This window comes from Hemitrygon akajei, chromosome 1 (genome assembly GCF_048418815.1).
Source record: "Hemitrygon akajei chromosome 1, sHemAka1.3, whole genome shotgun sequence".
NCBI lineage: Eukaryota > Metazoa > Chordata > Chondrichthyes > Myliobatiformes > Dasyatidae > Hemitrygon > Hemitrygon akajei.
In genome coordinates, this window is record NC_133124.1 from 83,141,513 (window position 1) to 83,155,481 (window position 13,969).

Here is a 13,969-nt window from a genome sequence, read left to right on the forward strand (position 1 = left end):
TGGATCACTTTGTAGAGATCTGTTTTCACTTTGACATAAAATTTTTTCTGTTGATCAGTATCAAAAAAAGCAAATTAAATCCATGATTCAATGTTTTAAAACGATAAAACATGAAAACTTTCAAGGGGGTGAATACTTTTATGTTAGTTTTCTATGTTTTGCATTGTAGTTCTAGTGCAAAAAATAAAAAATTTCATGATGTATGCCAGTGATGATAAACCTGATTTTGATCAATGAAGTAACATTGCGGTAACCTTGATTTTGCTCTTTAGAGTTGGGAAGTCTTTAGTGTGTCCAATTATTTGTCTTATTTGCTGCAAGGTCTGGGGTATTTGGCATTTCATAATTTAATTACAAATCAAATATTTGTCTTGTATCAATAACAGCTATCTATTTTGTTCTACAGGATACTCTTGATTCTGGTTTGAATGATGGAATGAAACTGGATTCTGTATATTTTTGTTCTGGCGGTGGTAATACTACCGCACCCGATCAGTCACTTTCCACATCACTTCATGTATCACAGATCATCTGCTCACCAAGTTGTGACAACAGCTTGGGTCTTAGAGATAGACCTTGTGGGGTCGCAGCAGTAGAGCAGACAAATATTACAGAAAATGATGATGCTGACCAGACTTTGAACGGCGGTTCAGGCCCACCTCTGGCAGCTGTTTACTTATCCCCTGTGTATCCAGATGAAAGCACAGAAGAGATGTGGCAAGATTCCTCAAAAAGTAATTTATTTCTCAACCAGCAGAAAGCTGAGTACAGCACTGAATGCTCCCAAACAAATGATAGCAAAGGTATTAATTGCATTTGTTGTTTCCAGAGAATGTGGCCTCAACTGTAGCTACCTGTTGTTTGTTTACTCTTCTGTGCTTTTTGCTATAGATAAAATTATGTTTGTAGCTGACAGTATTCTGTCAGATTTACCCTAACCACTTCAAAGTTTTTGGTCTGTGAATGTTGCATTTGGTGGATGATGTAGTGAATACATTTTGCCTATAGCTGGTACCACAGTTTTTAAATGGCACATATAAGTGTTCTCCAGCTTTTAATAATTTTTATATATGAACCTCTTTGGCTTCTAGCCTTAGTTATATCATGTATGTGTTCATGTGTAGCTTTCTGGCTCCATCTTCTGAACTTCATGGCTCCTATTTGTTAATTGCATACTGACAGTTAATGTTCGTTTATGTATTATGCAAAGGAATAATTTTATACATTGGATGCAAAGGAGAAGTCCTATTACAGATTACTGAGAAATGCCATACTCAACCAGAGGACTCCTCATTTACTCTTGGCATCAAAGGAATTTTTTAAGACTCTGTTCATGCTCCTTTCAAGCTCCCTTTAAAGTAAAAGAGATAAGACTATAAGATATAGGAACAGAAGTAGGCCATTTGGTCCATCGAGTCTGCTCTGCCATTCAAACATGGGCTGATCTAATTCTTCCATCCATGACTTATGTTCCAGTCATCCCCACTCCCCTGCCTACTCCCCATACCTTTTGATGCCCTGGCTAATCAAGAACCTATCTACCTCTGCCTTAAATGCACCCAATGACTTAACCTTCACAGCCGCTTGTGGCAGCAAATTCCACAGGTTTACCACCCTCTGACTAAAGTAGTTTCTCCGCATCTGTTCTAAATGGACATCCTTCAAGCCTGAAGTCGTGAAGATCTGCAAGACCAAAGATTTCCAAAAAGCATGTTAAGTGCTACATAAAAAATTACTGTGGAAAGTTGAAACTCATGCTATCAGAGATAATACTTCAGTATGATGGTAGTGTGTTCAGATGCAGCGGCCTCTTGGGGGCCAAGCAAAGGTTTTATTGTCTGTTTTTTAATGTTTTTATGATCGCAAGAAAATGCTGGACATTAGGAACATCAGGTACTGGAGGTCTAATCTATCAGTGAGTTGCTTGTTAGCAGAGTACCTGGAAGAGCTGGACTTGGTGTGGAACTTTACTGCCCGTTATAGCAAGGCATCAGAGTCGGTGCGCAAAAACAGTAGGCAGTCTTTAACAGTGAGTGATTGTTTTGGACATATCTTTTGCAATTGCAAGATCCTGTTGGACATTGGTAATGTAAAGTCTTTTTCCTTTGCTTATTGGAGAGAGAAGATGCTGGGGAGCTGTGTGGCTTTGGTTGTAGCAAGACTAGGTCTCAGGCTGCATGCTTGCCTGTTATATCAGTCCAGGAGAGGAAACGCTGGAGGCAGTGTAGCGTGGTGTTGATGCGGGGTTGAGGGTAGCCCCTCCTGTCAGTACTGCCATCCAGTGTTTGATCAGTGGAAGGAGGACAAGCTGGATTGTGTGCGTGTGTACATTCTTCTGCGGACTGTTGAGAACTACTTGTTCTTGCTGATAACACCCATGCACCATCTGTTTACAGGACATGTCACTTGGGGACGGGCTTTTTTTTTTGTGTGACTGTTATATGGGCTATATATGCCTTGTGCTATGTATGACTATTGATAATGTGCTTTGTACTTTGGTCCTGGATGAACGCTGTTTCATTTGATTATATTAATTGATTTTTATGTGTGATTGAATGATAGTTCAACTTGAACTAAATTTAATAAGTTGTAAAAGCATGAACAGGTCTTTTAGAACTGGAACTGAAGATCAGGGCTATGGCTTCTGATGAGATCCAATTATCATGTGTGATCATATCAAGTGAGGAGAGTGTCCAATCCACTTATTTCTGTCAATTATTGAGGTTGAAGAGTTGGTCAAAGAAGGTTGTTCTTATCAAAAATTGTAATATTAAGTTGTAATATAAATTCAAGAAAGAATAGTAAAAACAATGGGTACTTTTTTCTTTTATAGAGATAAAATCTGGTGTGGTTGAACAAAATGAAGGAGGGTGCTGGATGACTGATCTAGCTTATTATTGTTCACTGGATCAAGAACAGAGTCAGTTCAATCTTCCGACTGATCTGGCTAATAGTATTAAAGAAGAAGAATTTATAAGTGGTGGTAAGATTTTTGTCAGTTAAAATACCTTTAAAGAAATAATTTTGAGAAGATTGTCATGATTTAATTTTGTTGTTTTCTACAGACAAAGCTGCTGCATTAATTGAAGAAGATCAAGAAGAATTTGAGGAAGAGCACAAGTTTATTCAGGTTTGCAAGAAGATTGTTGTTCTTTTGCAGCACGTTCATGTAAACTCAGTTGTTGATGCCTTTACGAACAAGTTAGGAATTGAAGACTTTGGGCTAACATTAAAAAAGTGACCAGAACAGCAGATAGTTGGTACTAAGAAAGCGAAACTCTTAACCTGTTGATAGCCATGGAGTACATGAGGTTTTCAGTGCTGTCAAGGGCGTCTGCAGTCGAAACGCCCAAAGCTCCAACCTACACAGTGATATGAATGTAACTGATCTTCTCATGGATAGAGAGCCCATCAGTATCCACTCAGAGGAACAGTATGAAGATATCAGGGTTGCACTCTATTATATAATTTTCTTCATCAAACTGTTGTTGTAAATCACTGTACCCAAGCCTGAATTCCTTTCTTACCCAGCTAGTCACTGCTTGCCATTTCGAGAGCCCCACATAGTGCAGTTACCTACCTGCCAGTCGATTTGGGAGATCTTAAACAAATTTTTTGTATCTTGTTTTTACTTGGGAGACAGACACAGGATCTGTACAATTGAGGTAAGAGTAGTGGCAACGTGGACCACATCCGGATGTGTCCCCTCTGATTGTGGGAGGCTCGTGCAGAAATTGCAGGGGCTCTGGCAGAGATATTTAAACATAGTTAGCCACAGGTGAGGTGGCAGAGACTGGAGGATTGCAGATTTTGTTCTGCTGCTTAAGAAAAACTCTAAAAATAAGTCGGGAAATTTGTAGGCCAGTGAGCCTATAATTATTGGAAAGTATTCTAAGGGACATGATTCAGTGCCTATAAAAAGTATTCATCCCCCCTCCCCCAGGAAGTTTTCATGTTTTATTATTTTACAACATTGAATCACAGTGCATTTAATTTGTTTTTTTTTTGACACTGATCAACAGAAAGAAATTCTTTAGTGTCAAAGTGAAAGCAGATATATACAAAGTGATCTAAGTTAATTAGAATATAAAACACAACAATTTGACTATTAGTATTTAGCCCCCTTTAATATGACACACCAAGTCATCACTGGTGCAGCTAATTGGTTTTAGAAATGACATAATTAGTTAAATGGAAATCTGTTTTTGGAGATGTGCAGTCAACTTGTTTCAATTGATTGTAGTACAACTGTACCTAGAAGGTCCAGCTGCTGGTGAGTCAGTATCATGGCAAAAACTGTATCATTAAGACAAAAGAACAAGCAACTCCACAAAAAAATGTATTGAAAAGCACAAGTCAGGAGATGGATACAAGAAAATTTCCAAGTCACTAAATATCCCTTGGAGTATGGTTAAGTCAATCATCAGGAAATAGCTGTAAATCTGCCTAGAGAAGGCTGTCCTCAAAACTGAGTGACCATGCCAGAAGGGGATGAGTGAGAGAAGCTACCAAAAGACCCAAGACAACTATGGAGGAGTTGCAAGCTTCAGTGGCTGAGATGGGAGAGACTGTGCATGCAACAACTGTTGCCTGGGGGTGCTTCACTGGTTGCAGCTTTATGGGAGAGTGGCAAAGAGAAAGCCACTGTTGGGGGGGGGGCATGAAATTTCTGCTAGAGTTTGCCCAAAGATGTGGGAGATTCTGAAGTCAGCTGAAAAGAGGTTCTATGGTTTGATGAAACCATTGAGCTTTTTGGCCATCAGACTAAACACTATGTTTAGCATAAGCCAAATACCGCACATCATCAAAAACTCACTATCCCTACCATGAAGCATGGCAGTGGCTGCATCATGCTGTAGGATGCTTCGCTGCAGCAGACCCTGGAAGGCTTGTGAAGGTAGAGGATAAAATGAATGCAGCAAAATACAGTGGCATGCAAAAGTTTGGGCACCTCTGGTCAAAATTTCTGTTACTTTGAATAGTTAAGTGAGTAGAAGATGAACTGATCTCCAAAAGTCATAAAGTTAAAGATGTAACATTCTTTTCAACATTTTAAGCAAGATTAGTGTATTATTTTTGTTTTGTACAATTTTAGAGTGGAAAAAAATGAAAGGAGCACCATGCAAAAGTTTGGGTACCCCAAGAGATTTGAGCACTCAGGTAATTTTTACCAAGGTCTCAGACCTTAATTAGTTTGTTAGGGCTCTGGCTTGTTCACAGACATCGATAGATGATGCAAATTTCAAAGCTTTATGAATACCCTGACTGCTCAAACCTCGTCCCAACAATCAGCTGCCAGGGGGTCCTCTAAGCAGCTGCCTAGCACTCTGAAAGTTCCAGGTAGCCATTTCCTCAGTTCGTAATGTAATTAAGAAATGGCAGTGAACAGGAACGATGGAGGTTAAGTTGAAGTCTGGAAGACCAAGAAAACTTACTGAGAGAACTCGTAGGATTGCTAGAAAGGCAAATCAAAACCCCCCGTTTGACTGCAAAAGACTTCCAGGAAGATTTAGCAGACTCTGGAGTGGTGGTGCACTGTTCTACTGTGCAGCAACACCTGCACAAATATGACCTTCATGGAAGAGTCATCAGAAGAAAACCTTTCCTGCGTCCTCACCACAAAATTCAGCGTCAGAAGTTTGCAAAGGAACATCTAAACAAGCCTGATGCATTTTGAAAACATGTCCCGTGGACTGATGAAGTTAAAATAGAACTTTTTGGCCGCAATGAGCAAAGGTATGTTTGGAGAAAAAAGGGTGCAGAATTTCATGAAAAGAACACCTCTCCAACTGTTAAGCACAGGGGTGGATTGATCATGCTTTAGGCTTGTGTTGCAGCCAGTGGCATGGGGAACATTTTACTGCTAGAGGGAAGAATGAATTCAATTAAATACCAGCAAATTCTGGAAGCAAACATCACACTGTTTTATAAAAAAAAAAGCTGACGATGAAGAGGATGGCTTGTACAACAGGATAATGATCCTAAACACACCTCAAAATCCACAATGGACTACCTCAAGAGGCGCAAGCTGAAGGTTTTGCCATGGCCCATGGCCCTCACAGTCCCTCAACCTGAACATCATCAAAAATCTGTGGATAGACCTCAAAAGAGCTGTGCATGCAAGGCGGGTCAAGAAACTCACAGAACTAGAAGTCTTTTGCAAGGAAGAATGGTCAAAAATCCCCCAAACAAGAATTGAAAGACTCTTAGCTGGCTACAGAAAGCGTTTACAAGCTATGACACATGCCAAAGGGGATGTTACTAAGTACTGACCTTGCAGGGTGCCCAAGCTTTTGCTTCGGGCCCTTTTCCTTTCTTGTTATTTTGAAACTGTAAAAGATGGAAATAAAAAAGTAATCTTGCTTAAAGTATTAAAGAAATGTGTCATCTTTAACTTTATGCCTTTTGGAAATCAGGTCATCTTTTTCTCGCTTAGTTATTCACAGTAACAGAAATTTTGACCAGGAGTGCCCAAACTTTTGCATTCTACTGTACGGGAAAATCCTAGGGAAAACCTGATGCAGTCCGCAAGAGAACTGCGACTTGGGAGGAGATTTGTTTTCGAGCAAGACAATGCCCCCAAGCATAAAGCTGAAGCTACACAGGAACGCTTAAACAACAACAAAGTTAATGTCCTGGAGTAACGAAGTCAGTCCAGACCTCAATCCAATTGAGAATTTGTGAGTGGACTTGGAAAGGGCTGTTCACTCATGATCACTGTGTAATCTGACAGAGCCTGAGCAATTTTGTAAAGAAGAATGGGGAAAAATTACAGTGTCCAGATATGCAAAGCTGATAGAAATCTATCGACACAGACTCAAGGCTATAAATGCTGTCAAAGGTGCATCTACTAAATACTGACTTGAAGGGGGTGAATATGCAATGAATTATTTTGTTTTATATTTGTAATTAATGTAGATCACTTTGTAGAGATTTGTTTTCACTTTGACACTGAAGAGTCTTTTTCTGATGATCAGTGTTTAAAAAAAAAAGCGCCAAATTAAATCCACTGTGATTCAATGTTAGGGAGCTGATTAGGGATAATGGTTTTGTGCATGGTATAGTTCATGTCTAACCAACTGTATAGAATTTTTTGAGGAGGTTACGAGGAAGGTTGATGAAAGACTGGATGTTGTCTGCATGGACTTCAGCAAGGTCTTTGAAGTGCCCACATTGGAGGTGAGTCAGAGGTTCAGTTGCTTGGCATTCAAGATGAAGTAGTAAATCGGATTCAGTATTGGGCTTAGCAGAAGACAGTCGTAGATGATTCTCTGTCTGCCTGGAGGCCTGTGACGAGTAGTGTTCCACAGGGATCTACACTGGGTCCATTATTTAACTGTATTAATGATTTATATCAGGGGTTCTTGATCTTTTTTTTAATGCCATGGAATCCCTTTGTCAGTCTGGTGAAGCCTATGGACCCCATCTCAGAATCATGTATTTAAATATATAAAATGAAATATGCAGGATTACAGTTATTTTGAAATACTTATCCAAATTTTTTTTAAAAACACATTTGTGATGTAGTAATACATGTGCTCCTTTATTAAATAACAATACTTGGCACTTAAAATATTGGTAAGTTAATATTAAACTTTATTTTTTTAAAAGACATGTCAAGGGCTGTTGTTGCTTAACTTGAATAAGAACATTAAATTGTGGAGTGGTCTTTGACAAAGCAACACACGTCATGTTGGACATCCAGTCAATTTCAGTATTTTTATTTCTATGCTTATAAATATTGAAAATCATGATTCACAAAGATAAGTTGTTGCAAATGGAATTAAAGCTTGTATAACTTGCTTTACAAGGTGAGGATGGGCTTCTCTCAAGAAACACCAGAATTATCCAAGACTTTTTGAGTTAAATTCTAATTGTAGTACATTTTTTGTCCTAAGAACAGTGGGTTCAACTTGGGCTAGATCTACATCTTTGATACAATTTGTATCAGAAAGAAAAGGATTGCAGATTTATAGTTCAACTTTAATACCATCAAGATGGAAATAACTTTTGAAAGTGTTCTGAAGTGTCTCTTCAAAGAAATTGACAAAAGATTTTCTATCTCAACTCCATTTTGGTAAAGCACTTCCTCCAGCATTTGAAAGCTTGCAAAGATGTCAGCCTCTACTCTCTTCTTCCATATCGACAGCTCAGCCAAGAATGCTTTTAATTTTTCAGTAGTATCCATGGTGGTCACTTAAGAACCTTGAAAGATTTATTTCATTCATATGGCTGAAAGTGTGCGCTAGGGAAGCCAACCCATTGATACAATAGTTTTTTTTTCCCAAACTGTTCCAAGAGTGGGTTTTCTTGTTCTTTCAGAAAAAGTGAAGCTTCTGTCCTTAGTTTGAACAAGTGCTTCAAGACTTATCCTTTTAAAGCCATTGATCTTCTGTGTAGTAGAGAAGCACTTTATATTCTGCACTTATTTCTTGACAAAATCTTTATAAAAATGTGATTATTCAGAGATCTGCTTCTAATAAAATTAATGACTTTTGTGGCTGCTGACAAAATTTCTTTGAGGGTTGTTGGAAGAGTTTTTGTTGCCAGTGAATGTCTGTGTGTGTGTGTGTGTGTGTGTGTGTGTGGGGGGGGGGGGGGGGGGAGAAGAAACAATGAGTGATGACTAAATTAGCAAAAATGTATTACCAAGGATCACAGGAGCTCTATCTGTGCTAAAAGTATGATGTTTTCATTTTCAGTCAAGTTTTTATTTGGCAAAAAAATACTTTTTACCATTTCGAAAACGGCCTTTGTACTTTCCAAAAGAGACTCTCAAATTCTTTGGCTTTAGCACGCGCATAATGAACGAGCATTGAGAGATGTCTGTAGTTGAATCCAGTTGCATTCTGACTGGGAATTGTGACGTTGCCAATTCCTCAATGACCTGCTTCAAAATGTTAAATGAAATAATCAACTATTCTAGAATATATTACATTATTTGATCATGGAATCGCTTCCATTTTATTCCTGTTCCAGTCCATAAACCAGCTGAACAATTTACAGTGCACATGGCTTTACTTAAGTCTCTCCAATAGTGTAGAGTTTCTTTTGTTTGGAAATCCGGTAAGCACCTTAAGAGGATGCTTCAAGAAAAGGTTTTGGTGAAAATGGCAAATCCAAGTTTTAAAAGTGTTCCAACTTTTTCAAATTGAGTTTTCTTCACATGAAAAACAACCCACATCTTTAGATGCATTTTCAGGAGGGACAGATGTGAGGTGCTCTTTCAGTTTTGCTGGGTTCATTCTTCCATTTGTAAGCATTTTTCCACACAATAAATACTGGCTTTTGTCACTTAATGCAAGTGAAACCACTTGTTACTGTCATACTTTTTTATGACATTTCAACTTAAATTGGGTCTGCAAAAAATATAAATAGTAAAATAAGACCGGTCTTACCAAGTTTTAAGACTTTTAATGGCTTTTAGATACTCTGGAAGATGCACGATTACAGCTGTAGCTCAGGAGTCATGTCCTTCCCGGAATTTGACTATTGTTGCGCATGGAATCGCATGGTATTACATAAGACCCAGTGGCCTTACGAAGAGTTAACAATTCTCATTTCAACTGTCCAGTTTTGCAAAACTATAACAAACAATACAAGTGACTTACCTCCTTCGACACATTGATCAATAAGCAATTGTAGATGGGGAATAATGCAGAGTAACGTAGATGTCTGGGTAACAAATGTGAGAACATGCAACCATGCAGGGCTGCCCAATAGTTGGCCAGGTACATCACACAAGCGTCTGCATACAGAAAGACTGTGATCATGTTGGATCTGGAAGCAGGTCTAATAACTGCCATATTTTTGAAGTATTGATAAGCATGCTATAAATGATATTTGGAGATGTTTGTAACAACTTGTAATGTGATATGAAAATATCTGTGGTTTCACTGGTGCTGCTAATACTATTTTGGTTTGTTGCCTGCGTATGTAATTGAAGGAAATGCTAAATTTCAGTTAGAGGTTAGTGAAAACGAAGATATAAATTTTTTTCCCATCCATGTTCCCAGACCCCCATGTAATCTCTCTGGGGTTAAGAACCCCTGATTTAGATAATAACATGCTAAACTGGATCAGCAAATTTGTGGGTGACACCAAGATTGAGGACAGCAAGAGAGACTATCAATGCCTACAGTGGAATTTGGAGTAGATGGGAAAATTGGCTGTAAAGTGACAGATGGAATTTAATGCAGGCAAGTGTGAGGCATTGCATCTTGACATTACGAAGCAGGGTAGGCCATGCAGTGAATGGTGGGGGACTGTTGTGTATGATAGAACAAAGGGATCCTTGAAAACAACATCACAGGTAGATAGGATCATGTTGGGGTGTTATATTCAAGTTGTATAAGACATTAATGACATTGAATTTGGAGTATTATGTGCAGTTCTGATCACCTACCTACTGAAAAGATACCAATAAGCTTGAAGAAAAAATTTACAAGGGTGTTGTCAGGTCTCGAGGATCTTTGTGACAGAGAAATGTTGAATAGCTTAGGACTTCATTTTCTGGAGCACAGAGAATGAGGGGTTATCTTATAGAGGTATGCAAAATTAAGAAGGTTACAAATGGGGTAAATTGATGCAGGCTTTTCCCCTGAAGTTGTGTTACACAGGAACTAAAGCTCATAAAGTTTAGGCTGAAAGATAAACTATTTAATGGGAACTTCAGGGGAAACTTCTTCGCTGTGAATGTGGAATGAGCTGCTGGACAAGGTTGTGGATGCAACTCCAGTTGCAAATTTTTAAGAGATGTTTGGATGGGTATATGATGGAGAGTAGGATGGAGAGATATGTTGCAGGTGGAGGTAGATGGAGCAAGGCAGAAAAACAAATTGCCATGGACTGGATGAACTGAACAGTCTGTTCCTGTGCTGCAGTGCCGTATAACTAATTCTAAATCCATGCCAGTATATTTCTCCCAATCCCATGTGCTTTAATTTTGCTTGTTAACCTTTTATATTGAGTAAAATTAAAGGCCTTCTGAAAATCCAAATACACCATATTAACTAGTTTTGCCTTCTCTATTCTATTAGTTGCATTAAAAGTGTACCAAATTCTAAAAGCTTTCCACTGCTAAGACTGAAGGTTTTTGTTTTTTTTATAGCAAAGTATCTGCATATTTTGAACACTAAATGCAAATATATCAGTGCATCCACTGGCAAAATTACCTAATTGTAAAAGCTACAATCATTATTGTTCAGTATCTGAGCAAAGTTAGAATTGGATCAACTTTTGGCAAAGCGCAAAATGCGAAGTTTTTCATTATTCTAAGTTTATTATAATCTCATTAATTTAAGTGTTTGTTTGCAGGAAGATAAAATGAATATGATTACTGGTGAGTCATTTGGAAATGATTCATGGAAGATGCCTTCTAATGTGAAATTGGAAGTATCGCCAGCAACATCTGTCTTTGTGCAAGATCAGAGTTGCCTTCAGCTCACTCTGGGGGAGTTCTTTAGTGAAAGATCAGAGGCTCTTGGATGTCTTGGGGGAGAAAACAGTAACATAAAACGGGTTAGTTCCAGATTCAACTGCTACACTACAATCACCGTTAATTCTGGTTTTGTTTCCGTTTTAAGTAGAACTTTGATTACTTCTTGGATAATTTAGGTAAGCAAGACATCCTTGTGAAATAGTGGGAGGGTGTTGTTTAAATTAAAAGCACACATTTAAGCACCTGTTTATATATGTTGCTAAAGATTTATTCTGGTAAAATTTCATGAAATTCAACTGCATTAGGTTGTGCACATGGCTCAATGCATCATGAAACCAGCTCTCACTGCTTCAGTAAAGTAATCAAATACCCTAAATATTCTTTTCTTTCCCTCCTTACCATTGGGCAGACTTGAAAGCATCTACCACCAGTCTTAAGGACAGCTTCTATCCTGCTGTCATAATGAATGGTTCCTTTGTACAATAAACTGGGCTGTTCTCACAATGTGCTTGACATAGCCTGCATCTTATTTGTATGTCTGCACTGCTCTTTTGTAACTTTAGCACTTATTCTGCATTATTTTGTTGCTTTTCCTTTGTGTTGATGTGATGCAATGATCTATATGGGTGGCATACAAAAATATATTTTTCTCTGTACCATAATACATGTGACAATAATAAACCAATTTACCAAATTTCCTAGCCTTCATTTGGATACTCCATAACATCACCAAAACAAGGAACACCAGTACCTTTAATTCAACCTACTGATTTGTCAGAAATCCAGGAAGAAGGCAGACAGTTGTGCAATGGTGACACACTTCAGTCAGGTAAAATAAAACTAAGTTTTTCTTTATGCATTTTAAAAAGACTGTAATATGCATGTGATTAAAAAGTTTTAAAAATTGGTACATATAGGTAATAATTGTGTTCCAGGTGCATTGTGTTCTGGTTGGACTGCGTTGCATGCATTTCACACTTGGGAAGGTCACATGCAGTTACACTAGAAAATACCAATGAGACTTTTGTACAAATGACCCTAGGTTACAGTGGAGGGGTTTGGTTCCTAGAAAACAGTCAATATCACATTTTTTTGTAATGCAAAGTCACATCATCTGTGCATGAATAGAATTAAAAAAGTGTACTTTTTCTCCCCAAATTCTGTGAGCGAATTTTATTCCCAGTCTCAACTTCTTGAACAGTGATTTGTGAATTCTGTAATGGCGAATTCTATTGCCCAATAGGGCATAACAGGGACTGTCTGTGTATAAGATTTAGAAGTAACCTAATTGAGCAATTGAAATAAGTCTTGCAAAGAGAAAAAGTTTCTTCTGGGAGGATTATTCATAACAAATGTTATCTAAAATTATTCAGGAGTGATACTTAGAAACACTTAAAAAGAAACAAAGTATGGAGTTCTCACATCCATACTACTGTTTGGAGTAATAGATGGATTGGTAATTTTAAAACCGTTGCTTATCCAGTTACTGATATTTCTTTGATAGAGTTGATCTTGAGATTAGCTGTGATTTAGTTCAATGGTGAACAGGATTCTGGGTCAGAGAAATTGAATCCTGTTTCAATAAGAAGTGTTCAGGAGATGAGGCTTAAGCTTTTCAATTTCTTCTTGGAAGGTAGGTAGTACTGGCAGAGCAACATTTATTATCCATGCCAAGTTGTCCTGAGACCACTTGATACTCAAGTTGAATAACTTTCATCATTCTACAATTGCTCTTTTGGTGGATTAATTAACCACCTTGCTATTACAAAATAGATGCTGTTGCTAGACTGAATAAGCTTGCTTAGAATAAGTATTAGAAATTCCAATACAAGGTCAAAGAAACATCAATGAGTAGCTGACCTTCAAGATGTAGAAAGCAGGCGGATTTGGGAACTTCTGCAGCTCTGGAGTTTGGACTTCTGGATATTGAGGGAAATTCTGCTGTCCTCATTTGCATATATATCTACTTGAGACATGTTTAACTGGCTGAAGGTTTTTGTAGTGCTAAATGCATTCTCCATTTGACTAGTGGGAAAATTAAACAAAACTTGATATTAACATTAAAATGCTTTTAAAAACATTTTTATTAAATTTAATTTGGAAACTTAAAATTGTTGACTTGTTTTAAATTGTCAAATCTGTTTTCACTAAGTTATTTGTGTTAAGTAGTTCTGTATTGCCTGATAAACATTTCACTTGTTTATTGTTTGAAACACATGACTTACAAACCATATTGCACTGAAGTAGCTGTTTGTTCATTATTCTGTGGTTTTCTCATTTTTCATGACATGTAATGATGCATTGAAGTATTCATTTTCATGCAGAAAATCTGGATCAAACGCTCCATGGAACTCCAACAGAGATTTCAACTACATTTCTGGTTGATAAGCAAACAGAAAATCACAGCTTTAACAAAGGACTAAGTTTAAATATGCAACAGACTGAAAGTATGGTCAGTGACATTTGCTTTTGAGCCTTGAATAATTAACCTCGGTTTAAATCCAGTGAAAACTTTAATCTGCATGGGAT

At 37.8% G+C, this 13,969-nt stretch overlaps 1 protein-coding gene across 4 annotated transcripts in view; it reads left to right on the plus strand.

Annotated features, from left to right (window-relative positions):
* The window catches only part of cep192 (centrosomal protein 192), a 200,383-nt gene that overhangs the window by 63,293 nt on the left and 123,121 nt on the right, over positions 1 to 13,969 (plus strand). For all 4 annotated transcript variants that reach the window (XM_073046717.1, XM_073046708.1, XM_073046697.1 and 1 more), the window contains 6 exons: positions 407 to 803; positions 2,834 to 2,983; positions 3,066 to 3,130; positions 11,317 to 11,520; positions 12,143 to 12,269; positions 13,765 to 13,892. In XM_073046717.1, coding sequence (XP_072902818.1) covers positions 407 to 803; positions 2,834 to 2,983; positions 3,066 to 3,130; positions 11,317 to 11,520; positions 12,143 to 12,269; positions 13,765 to 13,892 — 1,071 coding nt within the window. The remainder of the gene's footprint in view (positions 1 to 406; positions 804 to 2,833; positions 2,984 to 3,065; positions 3,131 to 11,316; positions 11,521 to 12,142; positions 12,270 to 13,764; positions 13,893 to 13,969) is intronic.